The sequence below is a fragment of the Dermacentor variabilis genome, chromosome 6 (genome assembly GCF_050947875.1).
Source record: "Dermacentor variabilis isolate Ectoservices chromosome 6, ASM5094787v1, whole genome shotgun sequence".
In the NCBI taxonomy this organism is placed as follows: Eukaryota; Metazoa; Arthropoda; class Arachnida; order Ixodida; family Ixodidae; genus Dermacentor; species Dermacentor variabilis.
The window spans coordinates 4,538,977-4,560,487 of NC_134573.1; the positions used below are offsets into that span (position 1 = coordinate 4,538,977).

General features: G+C 46.2%; 1 protein-coding gene across 6 annotated transcripts in view; it reads right to left on the bottom strand.

Annotated features, from left to right (window-relative positions):
- MAPk-Ak2 (MAP kinase-activated protein kinase 2) overlaps positions 1-21,511 on the bottom strand; it is a 397,658-nt gene that overhangs the window by 74,521 nt on the left and 301,626 nt on the right. For 4 of the 6 annotated variants that reach the window (XM_075694688.1, XM_075694687.1, XM_075694690.1 and 1 more), the window contains exon 9: positions 11,175-11,255. The exons of 1 other annotated variant lie outside the window; for it this stretch is intronic. In XM_075694688.1, the coding sequence (XP_075550803.1) occupies positions 11,175-11,255 (81 nt within the window). Of the gene's footprint in view, positions 1-5,123; positions 10,364-11,174; positions 11,256-21,511 lie in introns of those variants that run through there. One more of the 6 variants, XM_075694689.1, reaches the window with a different exon arrangement.

The window sequence follows — 21,511 nt, forward strand, 5'->3', positions numbered from 1 at the left end:
ACAAGGACGGAAGGGCGACGACACCACAATGCGCTAACTTCAACAACTTGATTTTCAGGAAATACACCTATATAACCCATGCACAGTGGCGCCACCTTATACAAATCTTACCCATCCAAAAAAGCCGTCTCCTTATCTAACAAGTCGACTGAAGGGGCACTAACTTACGTGTCACTATTCCGCCAGGGCAAGGGGTTTGCATCGGTTCATGTTTGGCGCCCATACTAAGTGACATTTTTCTAGCTCACCATAACAGAAACCTGTCCCGTACCTTGTCGGAGCACAGGGTGGTTAAAGTTGTCAGATATGTTGACGACTATCTCATTCTTCTTGAACCAGACGCACGTTTTACAGTAGGCAAGCTTTACGAAGTTTTTTTCTGCAGGCCTTAGCCCACTTACTCTCACGATTGAAGAGCCTACCAATAACATGCTGCGTTTCCTAGATATTCAGCCCGAGTTTATGGAACGGCACACGTGTTGGGAGTATAAACCTAGAGTTAATAGGCCCCTGTAATCGTATCGGTCAGCTCACTCGAAGCTCGCCAAGAGGAGCATTGCCAACTTATGCTTTGGAAATGCTCTAAAAAAGTCTTGCCACCATAAGATCTATACGAGTCTTATGGATCAATTGGGAAGGTTATCAGCAGCAGGGTTTCCGGAATCAGTGCAAGTTTCGGTCGTCGAGGGGCTGCTAAAAAGGTGCAGGTCAGATAGCACAACACGGGACACGGCAAATCAAGGGACGGAACGTAGAAGGAAGGTAGCGGTAGTGCCCTACCTGCATAGAACGGCACATAAACTTAAGAAAATGGCTAGCCGGGTGGACACAAAAGTGATCTTTTCCGCACCAGTAAAGCTGGCAAAAATATGTTGATTAACGGACCCGTACCGTAAGCCAGCTGCCGGATGCTCTACGAATCATCGAAAAGCGCCAGTGGGATGCGTAGAAACTGTTGTATATGAGCTTCCGCTGTCCTGTGGGAAAAAATACATCGGACAGACAGGGAGATGTCTTAATGACCGATTACGGGGAAATTGCCAAAATGTGAAAAATAAGCAATACGGTCATCTGTCAACCCACTGTCAGGAATGCAGCTGTGCGCCGGTGTATGGATCCTGCCAGGTTCTTGCGAAGCACAAAATAAAGACGTGCGAGAGATTATTGAGGCTCAGGCTATCTGGCGGAATAGTGACACGTGTGTTAGTGCTCCTTCAGTCGACTTGTTAGATAAGGAGACGGCTTTTTTGGATGGGTAAGATTTGTATAAGGTGGCGCCACTGTGCATGGGTTATATAGGTGTATTTCCTGAAAATCAAGTTGTTGAAGTTAGCGCATTGTCGTGTCGTCTCCCTTCCGTCCTTGTTTGCTGGCGCTAAATATGCTTTCGCTGATGATATTGCCTTGCTTAGTAACTCAGGGGACCAATTGCAATGCATGCTCACTGACCTGCAGAGGCAAAGCAGAAGGGTGGGTCCAAAAAATTAATCTGCAGAAAACTAAAGTAATGTTTAACAGTCTCGGAAGAGAACAGCAGTTTACGATAGGTAGCGAGGCACTGGAAGTGGTAAGGGAATACATCTGCTTAGGGCAGGTAGTGACAGCGGATTCGGGTCATGAGACGGAAATAATCAGAATAAGAATGGACTGGGGTGCGTTTGGCAGGCATTCTCAGATCATGAACAGCAGGTTGCCATTATCCCTCAAGAGAAAAGTGTATAATAGCTCACCTACGGGGCAGAAACCTGGAGGCTTACGAAAAGGGTTCTACTTAAATTGAGGATGACGCAACGAGCTATGGAAAGAAAAATTATGGGTGTAATGTTAAGGGATAAGAAAAGAGCAGATTGGATGAGGGAACAAATGCGAGTTAATGGCATCTTAGTTGAAATCAAGAAAAAGAAATGGGCATGCGCAGGACATGTAATCAGGAGGGAAGATAACCGACGGTCATTAAGGGTTACGGACTGGATTCAAAGAGAAGGGAAGCGTAGCAGGGAGCGGCAGAAAGTTGGGTCGGCGGATGGGATTAAGAAGTCTGCAAGGACAACATCGCCACAATTAGCACATGACCGGGGTAGTTGGAGAAGTATGGAAGAGGCCTTTGCCCTGCAGTGGACGTAGCCAGGCTGCTGCTGATGATGATGATTACAGGAACACAATCTAAATGTGCAGAAAAAGAGAAAGGGACTCCTTGCTTTAAGTTGTAGCCAATGTGGCTGCACTCCGCTACTGGAAAAAAGCCTCAGTAATTGCTAAGCATGCAAGCGATAGTACAAGGCTGATAATTGGAGCCACAGCTATTGTTAAACGCAATAGCATCAACAAACCTCTGTTGCCTTATCTGAAAAGGTACTCGTTTACCTGAAATGCGCAGGAGATGGTATGCTGTGTTAATCTACACAGAAATTGTAAATGTTCCTTTTGCTTTGCCAAGCGTGGTTCAACAGATGTGATTATGATCACGTGAGTGCATGTATATATGTGTATCACATGAAAATAAAGTTTAGTTGGAAGTCAGCGCTTCTGTCCATCATGCCTTTTCATCCTTTGTCTGCTGTCGCGCTCTGCACATCCTAGATTACCAACCATCCCAGTCTCACACCTTGCTTCAGTCATAGCAAAGCAGGCGGTGGTTCGGAATCTTGAGCAGGCCAACGGTCTTCTGGCGGTGACTGACGACAGTATCACAGTAGTATGGGGCCCTCGTGGGCGCTCAGAGGCAGGTGGCAGGCTTTTAGCTGAGGCCGCAGTGGTTTAGGAGCCCCTAGGGAATGCTGGATTTCTTCGTGGACAATGTTGGTAATTGATGCAACTTCAGGTTGCAATCAAGGGAACATTTTGCGTAATTCAGACACAAGGGCCCTAATAATCACACACAGGTGGTAGAAAGAGAGTGCCTGGGCTTCTTAGCAGTCTCGCATCAAGAAATGATTGTATTGCCTGGTGTACATTTCCAGCGTCTTCTTAACTGATGAAGCCTCTGCCAGAAATTCTGCTGCCTTAGGCGAGTTATGCATCAGTCCAGCGAAGAGCTCTTGCTTTACAACAAACATAAGGAAACAAACTTTCTTCTCTTCAGACATGTCAGTGTGGGCATGTCAGAATAGGCGAGCGATCATCTCGGTGAAAATAGCGACATTCCCATTCGGTTGCTGGATCCAGGTTTCCCACAAAGTTTCAACTCGCTCTTTGAGTGTGACGCTTCTGAAGGTCTGTAGCTGTGAAACAGGTCCCAAATTGTTAAAGTGGATTCCCAATGCTCGAATCACATCCTGGTGGTGATTTCTAATGAAAGAAAGACATGCCACAGCTCTTCTTCAAAATTACAGTTGTTAAGCATAGCGGTCCTTTTGTACTTTTCCGGCCAGCTTTCCGGGTCCTCGATTCATGATATACAGAAGGTCGGTGGCTCTCATCATGGCTGCCGACTTGGTCTTTACCTTTCTGGTCTACTCAGGTAGAGGTACGGGCTCTTGGGTCAGATTTTGTAGACTGCAGCTAGCTCAATCGTCTGGCTTGATGTTGCCATTGTCTTGAGGGTTTGGGCTTGGTTCACGGCTTGACGAGGTCATCCAGTAAATGAACGCAAAAGCACTTCTATCATATTCAACACTGTTGTGACGATGAAGAATTAAACCGTAGCCCAACGACCAGTCACAAAACCAACTCTTCATTGGGTGAACCTGTGCCTATAAAAACAAGTTATACTCAGGCAGAATGGCAATGATGAGCACATGTGTGCATCATCTAAATTTGATGTATGGGTCAGCCGAGTAGGCAATTCGTAAATTACATGTTGATAATTCCAGTGTAATCGCTGGTGCTGATATGCCTTCCAGAATGTACAACAGTATGTGTGTCGCGCATGCAATCTGAAACAAGGTTTGGTGACAACATAGATAACATATAGAATCGGCTACAGCAATCGAGAATGTTCCGACACACGCGTGCACACCTTATGCCGAGCTATAAATTTAAGTAGTGACTACAGTGACAGGGCCTGGCACTTTAACCTATGCACTACAGTGATGGCGCCCGGAACTTTAACATCTACACTACAGAGACGGGGTCCGGCTCTTTAACCAATTGACATATGACAAAAATACGAACATATATATGGACATGTTGATATAAGAATAGTAATCGAGGTTCCATGACCGTGATCGTATATGACTCGTAGCGCGTAGCTTGTGGAGAAATGTTTAGGAATTTTTCCCAGAATAAGAAGACAACAAAAGAAATATTACTTAGTGTTTGAAACAATACAAGTTGTTAGGCTTACATGAGAAAATACTCACGCATGACAAAAAGAATTGTGCACACAGGAGGGCCCCAGACTTGGAACTTTGCGAAATCGCAAAAATAGAATGCTCCATTTCTTGTAACATAAAACATTTTCCCAAGAAAACTAGAGCGTTTCATGCAGAGCTAAGGGTTATTCCTTTGTGTCAACATATTCGCCCATCACATATAAAAATTCTATACAAAAAAATGGTAATGCGACTTTAATTAGCATAATCTGAACACGCCGATATTGAGAAAACTTTGCATAATTTCGAAAATTTCACACAATTCCGACAAAACCATACCTTACTTTTTGACGCAGTTGTGACAGACACACATTTAAAGTGCAGCCACTTCAGGCACACGTCACACCCAATGGCACTATCATGAACCCTTTGCCGACATGCAATACATGTCCACAAGCTATGATTACGCTTCTGAGTAATTGTTGCAGTGAGCGCGCCCCACCCATGACCGGTGAAATAGTTCCGGATTTCACCTATCTCAACTCTGTCGCCCAGAACTGCTGAAGGAACTTTCTCAGGGGCGACTTCAATGTCTTTTTCACCAATCTTGTGTCCCCTGATAGCCTTTGAAGACATGGAACAACATATCTTCCAAAAAAAAAGCACAAAATTTCGGCAAAGCACCACAATTGTATTTATTAACTATAAACCACTGATTTGGTGCCTGTATTCTTGCTTGGCGTTCTCTTCTTTGCGGTTTGATAATCTATGTAACTGGTGATAATTTTCCCCTTTTTTTTAATCTCTTTTCTTCTAGTTTATCATTAAACAGGGAATCGCATGTCTTTGCCATGACCGTCCACACAGGGACCCTCTTAAATTCTTTTTTTTTTTATTGAAACACTTGTAATTTTTTTTTCCTCTGTTATTTATGGCCACTCACGTGCAGGTCATAAACTACCCGGATTCTCCAGTTAAGTGCTATGTTTGCGGTTTAACCAAGCACAGATCGGTCAGCCTAGAGTGATCGAAGAAGGCACCCCTGTAGGTTAAATGAGGCATACAACTCCCGTCTCCCTAGTGCTTAGGCTCGCTGCATTGCCAGAAAAACTACGAGGTCAGGTACCTCCCCCATCCCCCCATTCTCTCCTTCTCATTAGCTCTAGTATAATCACTGTCCAAAACTGCAGAAAGGATGAAGACACCACTGAGAGCCGTCAAGGTCTCCTGCTTTGTACGAATCTCAACGCGGTAGTGCGACTGAACATTCTGAAGAGCCACCCGGGAACACGAGTGTTCGGACGACAAGAGACAAGCAGACGCGACGAGCGGATCATACGACACTCAGGGCCTCTTGGTAAGCATTGAGAAACTTTTCCCTTTTTTATTTTTACACACAAGTGTTAAGCGCTGTTCAAATTCAGCAAAATGCATCGTGTACCTAGGCGCGCTCAAGTCCACATGCATGCGTAAGATGCGGGAAACAAGAGGCTAGGGCAACGAGAATTGACACTATGTCGTGCAACCTATACCGATCAGCAAAAACCCGCAGAGGGCGGACAAACTGCCTAGCCACCTGCGGCGTTATCTTACTGAGCTATGTCTTATGCTCGGTTGTGGTAGTCGGAAGTTCAAATCTGCCCCCCTATTTCTTTTTCTTTGATTTCTCTCTTTTTTTTTAACGATGGTGTATCTGCGTATGACATCCGCCAGTGCACTACTTCTGCAGGCTAGGAGTGGCGCCCGACACCGACGAAAGATGCCGAGAGTGAGTGGGGCTATACTAATCCAGGTACAACCAAATTAGGAAGGCCCACTAAGCTTGAACAAAGACACTCCCTCACCAGAATAGGAAATGGCCTCCTTGGTGTAGTATTTGGCCACAACCTCCCTAATGAAATGATCTCCTCAATGAAATGGCCCTCAGTCCCCAGTGGCTGTAGAGCACCTGACCAAGGCGGCAGTCAGACTTGCAACACAGCAGAGGGTGCTAGAATATCTGGGTCAGGACAGGCCGCCAATGGAAACTGACCCTTGGAAAGTTCAACACCCGAAGCCTCTTGAGTGAGGCAAGCTTAGCAGTACTCTTCAAAGAATTATCAGGCATTGTTTGAGATATTATCGGCCTTAGTGAGATTAGAAGACCTGGTGAGGCTTACACATTGCTGAATAACGGCCATGTCCTCTGCCATAGAGGTCTCCTGGATAAGAAGCAATACGGGGTAGGATTCCTAATCCATAATGACATAGCGGGCAACATTGATTAATTCTACAGCATCGACGAGAGGGTAGCAGTAGTCGTAATCAAACTCAATAAAAGGTATAGATTAAAGATAGTACAAACCTAGGCTCCAACGTCCAGTCACGACTATGAAGAAGTAGATCAGTTTTATGAAGATCTTGAATTAGCGATGAGAAAAGTGCAAACGCAGTACTGTATACAGTAGTAATGGGGGACTTCAATGCAAAAGTGTGGAAAAAGCAGGCGGGTGAACAGGCAATTGGCAACTACGGTGTCGATTCTAGAAACGCTAGAGGAGAGATGCTGGTAGAATTCCCAGAAAGGAATAAGCTGACAATAATGAAAACTTTTTTCAAGAAACGTAGCAACAGAAAATGGACCTGGGAAAGCCCTAATGGTGAAACAAGAAATGAAATTGATTTTATACTTTCTGCCGATCCCAGCATAATGCAGTATGTTCAAGTAATAGGTAGGGTAAAATCTAGTGATCATAGGTTAGTGAGGGCCAGGATTCACCTCAATTTAAACAGAGAAAGAGTAAAATTGCACAAGAAAAAACAAGTCAACTTAGAGGCAGTAAGGGTAAAAGCAGACAAATTTAGGCTGGTACTTGCAAACAAATATGCAGCCTTAGAACAGAGAGATGATGATGATGACATAGAGGCAATGAATGAAACCGTAACGAGGCTGGCTTCAGAGGGAGCAATTGAAGTGGGAGGCAAGGCACCAAGGCAATCAGTAGGCAAGCTCTCCCAAGTAACAAAGGACCTAATAAAGAAACGACAAAGAATGAAGGTGTCCAACTCAAGAGATAATGTAGAATTCGCGGAATAGACAAAACTGATCAACAAGGCGAAAATACGTGATATTCGAAACTATAACGTAAGAAAGACTGAAGAAGCTGTAAAAAATGGACACAGCCTGAAATCAGTGAGAACGAAACTTGGCATAGGACAAACCAAGATGTATGCACTAAAACATAAGCAGGGTAATATCATCAGCAATCTCAAAGATATAGTAAAAGCAGCAGAAGAATTTTATACTGACCTTTACAGTACCCAGACAACTCAGGAGTGCTCTATTCAAAACAATAATGAACAGTATACAGAAACTCCTCCTAAAACTAGAGATGAGGTCAGAAAGGCCTTGCAAGGCATGAAACGGGGAAAAGCAGCAGGAGAAGATGGAATAACAGTCGATTTAATAAAATATGGAGGAGACCTAATGCTTGGAAAACTGGCCGCTCTCTATATGAAGTGTTTATCGAGTGCAAGGGTCCTAGAAAACTGGAAGAATGCAAACATCATACTAAGCAACAAAAAGGACTACATGAAAGAACTAAAAAATTATAGGCCCATTAGCTTACTCCCAGTATCATATAAAATATTTACCAAAATAGTATCTAATAGAATAAGGACAGCACTGGAATTTAGTCAACCAAGGGAGCAGGCTGGCTTCAGGAAAGGGTACTCTACAATGGATCACATCCATGTCATTAACCAGGTTATCGAGAAATCCGCACAGTACAATAAACCTCTCTATATGGCTTTCATAGATTATAAAAAAGCATTTCATTCAGTAGAGATACCAGCAGTCATAGAGGCATTGCATAATCAAGGAGTACAGACCGCTTACGTAAATACACTAAAGAATATCTACAGGGATTCCACAGCCACCTTAATTCTACGCAAGAAAAGTAGGAAGATACATATAAAGAAAGGGGTCAGACAAGGAGACACAATCTCTCCAATGTTATTCACTGCGTGCTAAGAAGAAGTATTCAAGCTATTAAACTGGGAAGGCTTAGGAGTAAAGATAGACAGCGAATACCTCAACAACCTTCAGTTTGCTGATGACATTGTTCTATTCTGCAACAATGCAGACGAGTTACAACAAATGATTGAGGACCTTAACAGGGACAGTGTAAGAGTAGGACTGAAGGTTAATATGCAGAATACAAAGATAATTATAAATAACCTGGCAAGAGTTCAAGATCACAAGTCAGCCTGTAGAGTCTGTGGAGGAGTACGTTTACCTAGGTCAACTAATCACAGGGAACCCAGACCATGAGAAGGAAATTCACAGAAGAATAAAAATGGGTTGGATTGCATACGGCAGACATCGTGAGCTCCTGAATGGGAGCTTACCGTTATCATTGAAAAGGAAAGTTTACAATCAGTGCATTTTACTGGTGCTGACATATGGTGCAGAGATTGGAGGCTGACAAAGAAGCTTGAGAACAAATTAAGGACCGTGCAAAGCGGGATGGAACAAAGAATCCTAGGCATAACTTTAAGAGACAGAAAGAGAGCAGTTTGGATCAGAGAGCAAACGGGCATAGACAATATTCTAATAGACATTAAGAGAAAAAGATGGCGCTGGGCAGGGCATGTAATGCGCAGACTAGATAACCGTTGGACCATTAGGGTAACAGAATGGGTACCAAGAGAAGGGACGCGCAATAGAGGATGGCAGAAAACTAGATGGAGTGACGAAATCAGAAAATTTGCGGGTACTATTTGGAATCAGTTGGCGCAGGACAGGGGTAATTGGAGATCGCAGGGAGAGGCCTTCGTCCTGCAGTGGACATGAAGAGGCTGATGATGATGATAATTTTTATGCATGCTGTAAAAAAATTCATTTTTTTTCTGTTTTTAATGGGCTAATGTGTTGCATTCATCCTCTGCATTGATCCCCCTATGCTTGTACCGAATGTGTATTATATTTCGCATCCGGACCCATCCACTAGCCTGCAGCTATTGGGTCCAACAGTCTTTTGCGTACGCACTGCAACACCTATGATGATGATAATAAGGAAAGACAGAAAAAGAAAGTTTACTGGAATGGAAAGGGAACGGTACAAAGCGCATTAAAAAAAATGGCATGGCATATGTTGATGCTTGTGTAGCCCCAGACAATGAATACTGTACTGGATTAAAAAAAAGAAGCAGCGGGTAATTGCTCGCTTAGAAGACCGATAAGCATCCAATGCGATGCAATTTTAGAAATAATGTTGTTGAAGCTACGAAGACTTTAGAAGATATGAAAAAGAAAACACTGAATCATCGCGACGCCGCAGCACAAGTCGCCGTAGAGACGTCAAAGTCCCTAGCTATAACGAAATTATTTTTGAACAACTCTGATAGTGTACTGCAACAATGGTCGCTTGCATACGGTCAAATGCTCATATACTGCGGCATAAAGCTCACGGTACGGTGCAAAAATGCTCTCGCAGCGAAACCGAAACATTGTGCACGGACATGCATGCAGACGCGCAGTCGGTCACCGTGAACCCGTGCGATTGCTGCATTGAAGCTTCATTCTGTGATGCTCCATTTGGTTTACAGATGGCCCACTATACGAACATATTTCACATAGTTTTCTCTCAGTGATTGCTACCTTTAATGCAAGAAACCGGTTCGGGGGAATCGATTGCAGCGACTGCGCGCAATGTCCCAGCTTACCATACGTAGTAGGTAAAGAGAATGCGTCTGTAAACCATTCTGCGCCTTCTGTTTGTCCAAGATTATTATTTTAAAGGTAAGATGATTCTGTCATTTCAAGAGTATTTGCAAAAATGTCCAGGAGAGCTCCCGCATAGCATGTTTATTTAGCGCCGATAGCCAAACCTATGCGGAGTGCGCCATGTTATCCCTCAGACTACACAAGTATGGCGCTTCCGACAGATGGCGGTTCCATAAGTCCTCTCCCCCAATACCGACATTGTTATAGTGACGGCTCCGTCGCTACAGTGTTGTTGTTAAAGTGACAGGCCCCGTCACTGTAGTGCAGATGTTAAAGTACCGGGCCCCGTCACTGTAGTCACTACCGTAGATTTAACAGTTTTTAGCAGGTGAAAGAGCGGCCACTGAAAAAGGGATAAACAATGCATGGGTGTCAGTATGTATGTATGCATGCATACAGCCATGTATTACAGTAAATTGTAATTGCAATAAAAGTTGCTATTGTAGATAATGACTATAAATAACTTTTATTAAAGATTATTGAGAAGCTATACTGCCTTTTTTGGCCATCAATATTGTTTTTCGGTCATGGGCAAACAATGTGAATAATGCTAAAATGCTGAAAAATTTTGAATTTCATTTAGCCAAAAGGGAAAGCTTCAATAAACTCAAATATCTGGAGAAAAATAATCTCAGAAGCACACCTTTTCTTTATGCCCCAATATAAACCCTGCCTTTGTCGCCCCTGCCAATAAGCAGCAAGTGCACTAAGTAGGGACCAAACACACGCGTCGTACAGAAGGCACAGCTGCACTTACTAATTTGCTAACCTTTGTTCTTGAAGCTAATGTGGGGGGGGGGGGGGGGGGGGGAGTGCTGCAATAAGAAACATGAATTCGCAACTTGCCTGACATGCAAGTGCCCTCTGTAGTGGCAGTCAAGGTTCATTCTCAACACCCACTGCCCGGTCGATATGATTCTACCATATCACTGTGAGAAGCAAAGTTTCAGCCACCACTTGATGTTCTGGTTGAAATACATTTCACACATCTTGAATCAAGGCTTTCCACGTTTCTCTCATCAGCACTGCTGCTACCGGAAGTTGAATAACATCTATTAGCTGCCAAAGGTTCTAAGCTCTAGTTGCTCTCAGCATTCTACAACAATGGGCAAATAAAACTCATGTTGCACTATGCAGATTGAGACTAGACCCACCTGCACTTCAGGCCACTGGTCCCCTTCCTCACGAAGCACTCGCACGGAGTACAAGGGTGTCTGCGGAACCTCCGTGTACTTCTGCAAGATTTTTGGGAAACAGAAACAAGTCTTTTTAGGTTGGAAATGGTGCAGTGCCCATTATATTTCAACCTCTTGGGCAGTGCAACGTTTCAGCAAAGGCCACCCACAAGCATCATCAGCAAGCATCATTTCTTTCTTTGGGAAAGCCCTTTGAGCAGGATGGCTCTCAGATATGCAACACTGTCCGTCCCGGTAGACAAAGGGCCACAGAGCAGCTGCCACCTGTTTTTATAATAACTCTTTAAACTCGTCTTCAGGCTGATCTACTTGCAGACACACAGCAATGTTACACACAGCAACACGCAGCAATATGTGCTTCAATAGTCAGTGGGCCACTGAAAACGCATTTCGAGCCATGGGCAACTTCTCATTTGATATCTTGACATATTTTTGCAGAATACTGTTGACGTGAAGAAATTATCACCTTCATTGTGTGATTTTATTGTGATAGCAATTATATAGATTCTCCAAGTGCATTTCTGCTGTCGGTGTCACCGTGATGTTTCGCAAAAGTCCAAGTGCGATAACATCACCACCACGCACCGTATCCTGTATGCGTGAGTGAAAGCATGCATGGTTGAGTCGAAAATGGCAGCTCTATCTTGTGCGTGCAAGGAAAGAAAGCCAGGAGGTAGTGCGCCATGTTTCATTATGCGCAAGGCACTAGGGGTTGTTGGAGAAGTATGGGAGAGGCCTTTGCCCTGCAGTGGGCGTAACCAGGCTGATGATGACTAGGGGAGGGGTTTCTACTCCGGTGGCCGCTGCATATGGCACGGGAGCATGGGCCCTATCTTGAAAGCGATCTGCGATGGGAACCGAGAGCATTGTGTTCTCGCGGCTTAGTTCCGTGTTGAAGCGAGAGGCGGCACGAAGGTCAATTTGCTTGCCACTGCTGCCATGTTTCCTCACTAAAGTGTTTTCACAGTAAGTGTGCACGCTCATTGAGGGACATGTTCATGTTTGCCTATGCGCGCGTGTGACACCATGCTTGTTAATTTAGTTAGTAATTGAATGTTTAAAAGTTTATAGAGCCGATACAATTACTATCCTTGCTTTGCATAGGTGTCTATTAATTTGCTATCGCAATCGATGCTGCACCTTTTGGGCAAAACTGCTCCATTTTAATGCATAAGCATCCTTGGGTGAGTACCCTAGCAAAATCTGTCAAGCGAAAAGTGTAATACCTTGCACCCATAGGTGCCGACTACAGGGAACACCCGGGTCCAAGCCCCTTCCAAAGTTTTCAGGGCCGAAGCCTGAGCGCCCTCCTCTCTAAAGTGTTATTACCAGAGTTCTTACCTACATCATTAGAGGTTTCTTTACTTTTTCAGTTAAAATGTTATTGTGGCTAAAAGCTTACTACATCATTGCTGGTGTGGACATGCACGTCTTTTAATTCATACTTTTGCTTTATTTCTGGAAATCCTAGCAATAGGAGGACAAGAGCATTAGAAGCATCAGTGGTGGCTACCTCATCCACATTTCTTCACTTAAATATGTCTTTTTTTAATTACCCACTCTGAACTACATGCACAGACACAATATATTTAAATATATACACAGGACCAACTTTAATATATTTTTAAAGAGAAGAAGGTAGCCAACTAACAATTATTTCTAACGGTAAGGGTAGTCCATGCCTAGAGAATGAAAATATTGTATGTTCACCTCATTTCAAATTGCTTTGAGGCGTAGTTTTTTGACCCGGAAAAAAAAACCTGCAGACTTCAATGACTACTTTGGCAGGGTCTTTTATCAACGGTGGGTGAAATGCATGTGAACTCTATTTGTCTCACAATTCCTTCTCTTTCCAGTAGGCAATGCAAACGACTCGTTAAAAATTTTTGAAAACCTCTTCTAATAACTTGCATTTGTTGTTACAGATGGAATGTAGGGGTCATAAATGTATACCATATTTTCCAGTGTGTAAGTCTCGTTTTTGTTCCTGAATTTTTCATGGGTGCATCTTATAGAATGATGCGACTATATACGTTTGTTTTCCCTTGGAAAACAACTGTTGTCCAAACCGGAGTCGATGCTACGGCTATGCGACATGCGCTGGTTTTACCTCCTCTGGCATTTGCTATGGGTTGTGTGCATGCTATGGAGGTACCGGGTTCTTGTCGTGATCGCAAGTTGCTGTGCGAGAAGGATGGAGCAGCAATGCAAGCAATGGCAGGCCGACCGACTTTGAAGTCATCACATCTGCAGATCGCTTTCAGGGTACAGCGCACGGCGATGCGCACACTATGCAGTCGCTACCAGAGTACAAGCCATCCTCCCGCGCTGCCATCCCGCTTTCCTCCCTTGTGCACGATTTGGCTCACTTTCGCACACTTTCACTCACACATATGGCAAAGAATGCACAAGACGATATTGTCACATAGTAGTGACAGTGAAGAAGGCAGCAAAACTGTGATTAACGAAACAAGCGTTTTATTGGGCGAACTTGTGCCCTCAAAAGCAGGCTACACTCAATGCTCAACAAAAACAGTGAACACAGTCAGCGATTGGCGAAAACCTGATCAGCGGGTCAAGTGCGTCGGCTTTTGTACATCAGTCGAGGAATGTTCCAGAGTGGGACCCGCGTGTCTTCCAGAAAGTTCTACACTATTCATGTCACGCATACATGCAATTAGATTACACGAGGTTCAGTGACAGACAGCGGATGGAACCATCGATAACATTCCAGAAACTTCTGATACATGCACTGCGTCCTGCGCTGTGTGGTAACATTTGTTAGGTGGTGAAACGTGGTCGCTCAATAAAGATAAACAAGTAAACGTATTAATGCACTCCTCTTAAAAAGCATCAACCCGATGCTGCAAACAAATGAAAGTAATAAACAAAAACACCTGTAGCAAAGAAAGAACAAAATAAGGAAGTTCATCAACGTGCATAAAAGGGCTTAAGACGCACCACGTGGACCACCTCAGATTGTGCACAGCGCCGCTGTGAATGTGAAATGCCGTCTGGCACAACCTCATAGTCCAGTTCGCCAATACGTTGGATGATCTTGTAGGGTCCGAAATAGCGTCGCAGTAGTTTCTCATTGAGTCCTCATCGGCGTATCGGGGTCCAAACCCAAACACGGTCGCTGGGCTGGTACTCGACGTAGCATCGTCCGAGGTTGTAGTGTCGGCTGTGGGTACACTGCTGGTTCTTGATCTATAGGCGGGCGAGCTGTCAAGCTTCTTCGGCACGCTGGAGATAGGTGGCGATGTCAAGATTCTCTTCATCAGTAACATGCGGCAGCAAGGCGTCAAGAGTCGTCGTTGGGTTCCTGCTGTAAACCAGCTTGAACGGGGTGATCTGCGTTGTTTCTTGCACTGCCATGTTGAAAGCGAAGGTAATGCACGCCAGGACGGCATCCCAGGTCTTGTGTTCGATGTCGACGTACATTGCTAGCATGTCGACGAGGGTCTTATTTAGGCGCTCCGTCACACCATTAGTCTGTGGGTGGTAGGCAGTAGTCCTCCTGTGCCTTGTCTGACTGTACTGCAAAATGGCTTGGGTGAGCTCCGCTGTAAAGGCCGTTCCTCTGTCCATGATGAGGACTTCTGGGGCGCCATGTCGCAGCAGGATGTTCTCAACGAAGAATTTTGCCACTTTGGCTGCGTGACCTTTTAGCAGAGCTTTAGTTTCAGTGAAGTGGGTGAGATAGTTTGTCGCCACAACGATCCACTTATTTCCGGATGTCGACGTTGGAAACGGTCCGAACAAATTCATCCCAATTTGCCGAAATGGTTGGCAAGGAGGTTCGATCGGCTGTAGTAGTCCTGCTGGCCTTGTTGGTGGGGTCTTGCGTCACTGACAGTCTCAGCAAGTCCTGACGTAATGGGCGACGTCGGTGATCATATCCAGCCAGTAATACCTTCCCTGTATCTTCGATAGTGTCCGGGAGAATCCGAGATGCCCAGTGGACTGATCGTCATGTAGGGTGTGCAGTACTTCAGGACGCAGCGCTGACGGAACAATAAGAAGGTAGCACTGGTGAAAAGTTCTCCTTCACGAGTAGGTTGTTTTGAAGCGTGAATGAAGACAATCCGCGCTTAAATGCCCTAGGGACAACTTCGGTGTTGCCTTCCAAATACTCGACGAGGTCTTTTAGCTCCAGTCCGCTCGTTGCTGTTTAGTGAAGTCTTCTGTGCTTATTATTCCGAGGAAGGTGTCATCATCCTCGTCATCTTGTAGCGGGGGATCCATAGGAGCGCGTGATAAGCAGTCGGCGCCAGAGTGTTTTCGTCCAGACTTGTAGGTTACCGTGACATCATATTCTTGCAGTCTGAGGCTCCACCACGCCAGCTATCCTGAAGGGTCCTTTAAATTAGCTAGCTAACACAACGCGTGATGGTCGCTGACAACTTTGAATGGCCTGCCACATAGGTAAGGGCGGAATTTCGCTGCAGCCCAAATGATGGCGAGGCATTACGCCTGTCCTGTCTTCTTCCTTGTGATCATCTACAAAGCGCAAATAATCTTTCCAAATTCCTTTTCAGTCGTAGAATAATTGCCTTCCGCTTTTGACAGTGACCAGCTAGCATAAGATATCACTTGCTCAAATCCGTCTTTCCTCTGGACTAGGACGGCACCTAGGCCTAGGCTACTGGCGTCAGTGTGGATTTCGGTATTGGCATCCTCATCGAAGTGCGCAAGTAGCGGCGGCGACTGTATGTGTCGTTTGAGTTCTTGAAATGCATCGGTCTGTGGTGTTTCCCACTTGAACTCGACATCATATTTGGTTAGGTGTGTTAACGGCTCAGCGATGTGTGAAAAGTCCTTGACAAAGTGCCTGTAGAAGGCACACATGCCAAGGAATCTATGCACTGCCTTCTTGTCGATGGGCTGTGGGAACATTGCGATGGCAGCTGTCTTCTGCGGGTCAGGGCGTACTCCAGATTAGCTGATGACGTGGCCTAGGAACAGAAGCTCATCGTAAGCGAAGCGGCACTTTTCTGACTTCAGAGTGAGCCCTGATGACTTGATGACCTCTAATACTGTTGCAAGCCGCCTAAGGTGATCGTCGAAATTTCCAGCCAAGATAACGATGTCATCCAAGTAAGCAAGACATGTCTGTCACTTCAATCCTGCTAACATCGTGTCCATGACGCGCTGAAACGTTGCAGGCGCCGAGCACAGTTTGAATGGCATGACCTTGAACTCGTAGAGGCCGTCTGGCGTGATGAAGGTGGTCTTTTTGCGATCTCTCTCGCCGACTTCTATTTGCCAGTAGCCAACTTGAGGTTCATCGATGAGAAGTATTTAGCGTTGCAGAGCTGATCCAATGCGTCATCTATCTGTGGAAGGGGGTATACATCCTTCTTCATGATCTTGTTCAGTCGACGATAATCCACGCAGAAACATAGAGTTCCGTCCCTTTTCTTCACCAGGACTACAGGAGATGCCCACGGACTTTTCGACGGCTGGATGATGTCGTTGCGCAGCATTTTGTCGACTTGTTGCCTAATAGCTTCACATTCTCGCGTCGAAACTCGGTAAGGGCTCTGGCGGAGTGGTTGAGTGCACTCTCTGGTTATTATGCGATGCTTTGCAACTGGTGTTTGTCAAATCCTCGATGACGTCGAAAAGCAGTCCTTGTATCGTCGGACAAGACTTCTGAGCTGTTGCTGCTTGCTCATGGGGAGACATGGATTTACGTCGAAGTCTGGTTTGTGGACTATGATCGGCGGGGTAGATGCAGCAGAATCTGAGAGGACAAAGGCATTGCTAGTTTCCACAATTTCCTCGATGTATGCAATTGTCGTGCCCTTGCTGATGTGCTTGAATTCTTGGCTGAAGTTGGTTAGCATCACTTCCGTTTTCCCTCCGTGGAGTCGAGCAATCCCTCTTTCGATGCATATTTCACGGTTGAGCAGTAGACGTTGGTCGCCCTCGATGACACCTTCTACGTCAGCGGGTGTTTCGGTGCCAACGGAAATAATAATGCTGGAGCGCAGCGGGATGTTCACTTGATCTTCAAGCACAATCAAAGCGTGGCGAGTATGAGAGCTCTCCGGCGGTATCGCTTGATCTTCCGACAGCGTTATCGATTTCGACTTCAGGTCGATGATCGCGCTGTGTTGGTTCAGGAATTCCATACCAAGGATGACGTCTCATGTACGCTGTTGGAGGATAACAAAGGTAGCAGGGTAAGTCCGGTCATGAATGGTAATTTTTGCCATGCAGATTCCAATCGCCGTAATGAGGTGTCCTCCAGCGGCCCAAATTTGAGGGCCTTCCCATGCAGCTTTAAGTTTCTTCAACTGGGGGGCAATGTGTCCACTGCTTACGGAGTAATCGGCCCCTGTGTCCGTTAAGGCGGTGACTGCATGGCCACCAAGAAGCTCGACGAGGTCGGTGGTTCTTTGTCTTGCATTACAGTTAGGTATTGGCGGTGGATAACGGCTGCGTCGCGTTGACCTGTGGCTGGTATGTGGTATCGTCAGGTCGTCTTTCGTCGGCGTATTCTTTGCTTCCAGACTTTGTCGGGACGGCGGCGTTTTGTTGTTATGTTGTCGAGATAGTCTCTTCGGCGTCTTCGGGGGCGGCAGAGGATCTCCATCAGTTCGACGAACAGCAACTGCACATCTATTGGTTGCTGCTTTTAGTTTTCTGGATGTGGGCGGACGGACCATCCCCAGGCTGTGCCAGCGTATGGTTGTTGTTGCGGAGACAGGTAGCGGCCTGGTGACGGCGAATGGGACAGTCGTCGAGAGTTACACTGAGTGGCGGCTAGGTAATCGGTGATTTCACGTTGGCGCTCCCCAAGCTGTGGACACGGCGCGTTGACGGCGAACCCTCTCAGTCTCAAGTCGCGGTATGGGCATCGGCAGTACACATGGCCGGCTTCTCCACAGTGACAGCAGAGTGGGCGGTAGTCGGGAGTTCGCCAAATGTCCGCCTTCCTTGCGTAGCTGCACTGGGCGACGGGTGGGCATGCTGGCGGTGGCGGTGGTGGACGATGGAATTGCGGTGTTAGAGGGCCCTGGTGCAGTCGCGGAAGGGGACCTTGACGGTGTGCGACGGCTGCGTGGGTCATTGCTTCCGGCTGGGGTTGCTGTAATTGTCGTTGCACCTCAGGAACACTAAGCGATTGCTGAACCTCTTCTTTCACAATGTCGGCCATCGAGGCCACTTGAGACTGCAACGGAGGCAAGACCTCGTGCAGTTCTTCGTGCACAATGGCCCTGATGGTCTCTTGAAGGTTGTTCAAACCCAATCCTTGGATGGCGCACTGTGGCGTGAGCACTTGTCGGTCATATTGCCAAGTGCGCACTTCTAGAGTTTTCTCGATCATCGATGCCTCTGTACAAAATTCAGGTACGGTCTTGGGTGGGTTACGAATCAGTCCAGCGAAAAGTTCTTGCTTGACGCCCCGCATCAGGAAGCAGACTTTTTTCTCCTCCGACATTTCCGGGTCAGCCTGCCGGAAAAGATGGGCCATTTTCTCCGTGAAGATCACTATGGTCTCATTGGGAAGCTATACTCGGGTTTCTAGTAGCGCTTGGGTGCGCTCTTTACACATGATGCTTGTGAATGTTTGCAGGAAGACGTTTCGGAACAGGTCCCATGTTGTTATAGTGGCTTCTCAATTCTCAAACCACGTCCTGGCGGCGGCTTCCAATGTGAAATAGACATGTCGCAGCTAGTCCTCACTGTTCCAGCTGTTAAACGTAGTGACCCTCTCATACGTCTCCCGCCAGCTTTCCGGGTCCTCGAATGTGGAACTGCAGGACATGGGTGGCTCCCTGGGTTGGTGCAGAACTATTGGGGAAGCTGTGGGTGCCATTGGGGCTGTCTTGGCCAGGATCTTCTTGGTCATCTCTGGTAGAGGTCCGTGTTCCGGGAGCAGCTGCTGTAGCCGGCGGCTTGCTCAATGTTCCGGGACGACGTTGGTGTTGTCTTTGTGGTCTGGGCTTGGATCCGTGCTTGTCAGGGGCGTCCGGCACATGAACGTAAAGTACCTCCACCAGATGTCACATAGTAGTGATGGTGAAGAAGGCAGCAAAACTGTGATTAACGAAACTAGCGTTTTATTGGGCAAACTTGTGCCCTCAAAACCAGGCTACACTCAATGCTCAAAGAAAACGGCGAACACAGACGGCGATTGGCGAAAATCTGATCAGCGGGTCAAGCGCGTCGGCTTTTATACATCAGTCATCGAATGTTAGAGTAATTGCTGGGACCCCCGTGTCTTCCACAAGGTTCTACACTATTCACATCAAGCATGCATGCAATCAGATTACACAACATTCAATGACAGACAGTGGATGGAACCATCGATAACATTCCAGAAACTTCCGATACATGCAGAGTTGAGTTGTTGTAGGCTACTGGTGGGATTAGCCTTGCAGTTGCTGCCGGCAATTGCTCCACCGTAGCGACACTTAAATAAATCACATAATCAGACACAGACCTCACAATTACAAATGGTCACTCCTCAGTTCACCATGTGGAGGCCAAATCCGTGTCCTGTAGGTAACTTAAAAGAAGGCAAGAGACCTCCATCCTACACAACCGGTTCCCATGCGGGAAAACAATGTCCTGAAGAGAACTGTCAGGAACTCCTGTCTTCTTGAGAGACCTGAATAACACCCTCCTTTCCGCGTTATACACAGTACAGCACATTAGGTAATGTTCTATGTCACCGCACACACCAAATGTTGAACATAATGGTGATAACGCCAGGCCAGTCTTATACATCCACACAGGGGTACGAGCAGAGCTTGTGCGAATGTGGAGCAGTAGAAGAACTTCACTTTGGCCTAGTTGGTATTTACTGCATATCATATTGACCGCAAAAAAGACGGGGACAGAGGGAGAGAACACATAAACAGCACGGGCGGTAACTTTCAACTGTTTTATTCACGACAGCCCGTGGGCATATATAGGCAAAAAGAACATGCGCAGATCGCAGCAAACAAGAATACACATCAGCTTAGCGTGGCAACCAATTATCAAAAAAATCTATTTCCGATTGAAACAACCTAATGGAGGTATCGCTAACACAGTCTTCGCCTTTCTTTTTTATGTGATAAGCCTCCATCAGTTCACGTGCAGTCTTGTCATGGCTTTTCCCCAGAATCTTTATCCCCTCAAAAAGAGGTGCATAGCGACAGGCATTGCAGTGCGCAGGTAAGTGCGCCAATTCATCTTTCGTTAACTTTTGTTCATGTTCCCTGGCTCGATCATTTAGGCACCGTCCAGTCTGCCCTATGTAGGACTTGCCACACGCCAGGGGGATTTCGTACACCACTCCTACATTGCATTTTGCATACGGCTTGGTGTGGTTCTTACCACAACCTTGCCTTCCTTTAGGATCACGAGAGGTGCGGGGGCAGAGCCGCGTCAGCTTAAAAGGGGCTGAAAAGACAAGGGGGACTCCAAACCTGCCTGCCACCTTCCTTAGGTTGTGAGCGACCGTATGAATATACGGCACTACTTCAGGTCTTATGGCCATAGTAGTCGTCCTCACCCTTGCTTTGCCCCTAGATCCTTTTACCTTCTGTAGGAGGGTTTCCACCACTGGCGTTACCATCGAGTCAGGGAACCCTGCCGTCTTAAGACGGGAAATCTGATTGTCAAAGGCAAGCTGCATCTTGTGCACACACGATTTGCGGAGAGCCGATTCTAAGCAGAGCATCGCTACTCCTCGTTTAACAATCTTTGACTGGGAGGAATCATATGGCACCAAGCCCTTCTGTGCCCGAGGGAAGTACTGCCAGCATGCGTGGCCTTTAGCAAAGGAAATGCGTAGGAGCCAGGGAACATGAACAAAAGTTAACAAAAGATGAATTGGCGCACTTACCTGCGCACTGCAATGCCTGTCGCTGTGCACCTCTTTTTGAGGAGATAAAGATTCTGGGGAAAAGCCATGACCAGACTGCACGTGAACTGATGGAGGCTTACCACATAAAAAAGAAAGGCGAAGACTGTGTTAGCGATACCTCCGTTAGGTTGTTTCAATCGGAAATAGATTTTTTTGATAATTGGTTGCCACGCTAAGCTGATGTGTATTCTTGTTCGCTGCGATCTGCGCGTGTTCTTTTTGCCTATATATGCCCACGGGCTGCCGTGAATAAAACAGTTGAAAGTTACCGCCCGTGCTGTTTATGTGTTCTCTCCCTCTGTCCCCGTCTTTTTTGCGTCAATATGATATGCAGTGGAGCAGTAAGGTGGCTTGGTTTCTTTTGAGACCCTTGATCACACATGGCTTGTGAGGTGAGCTCCACAAAGAACTGAAATGGCACAAC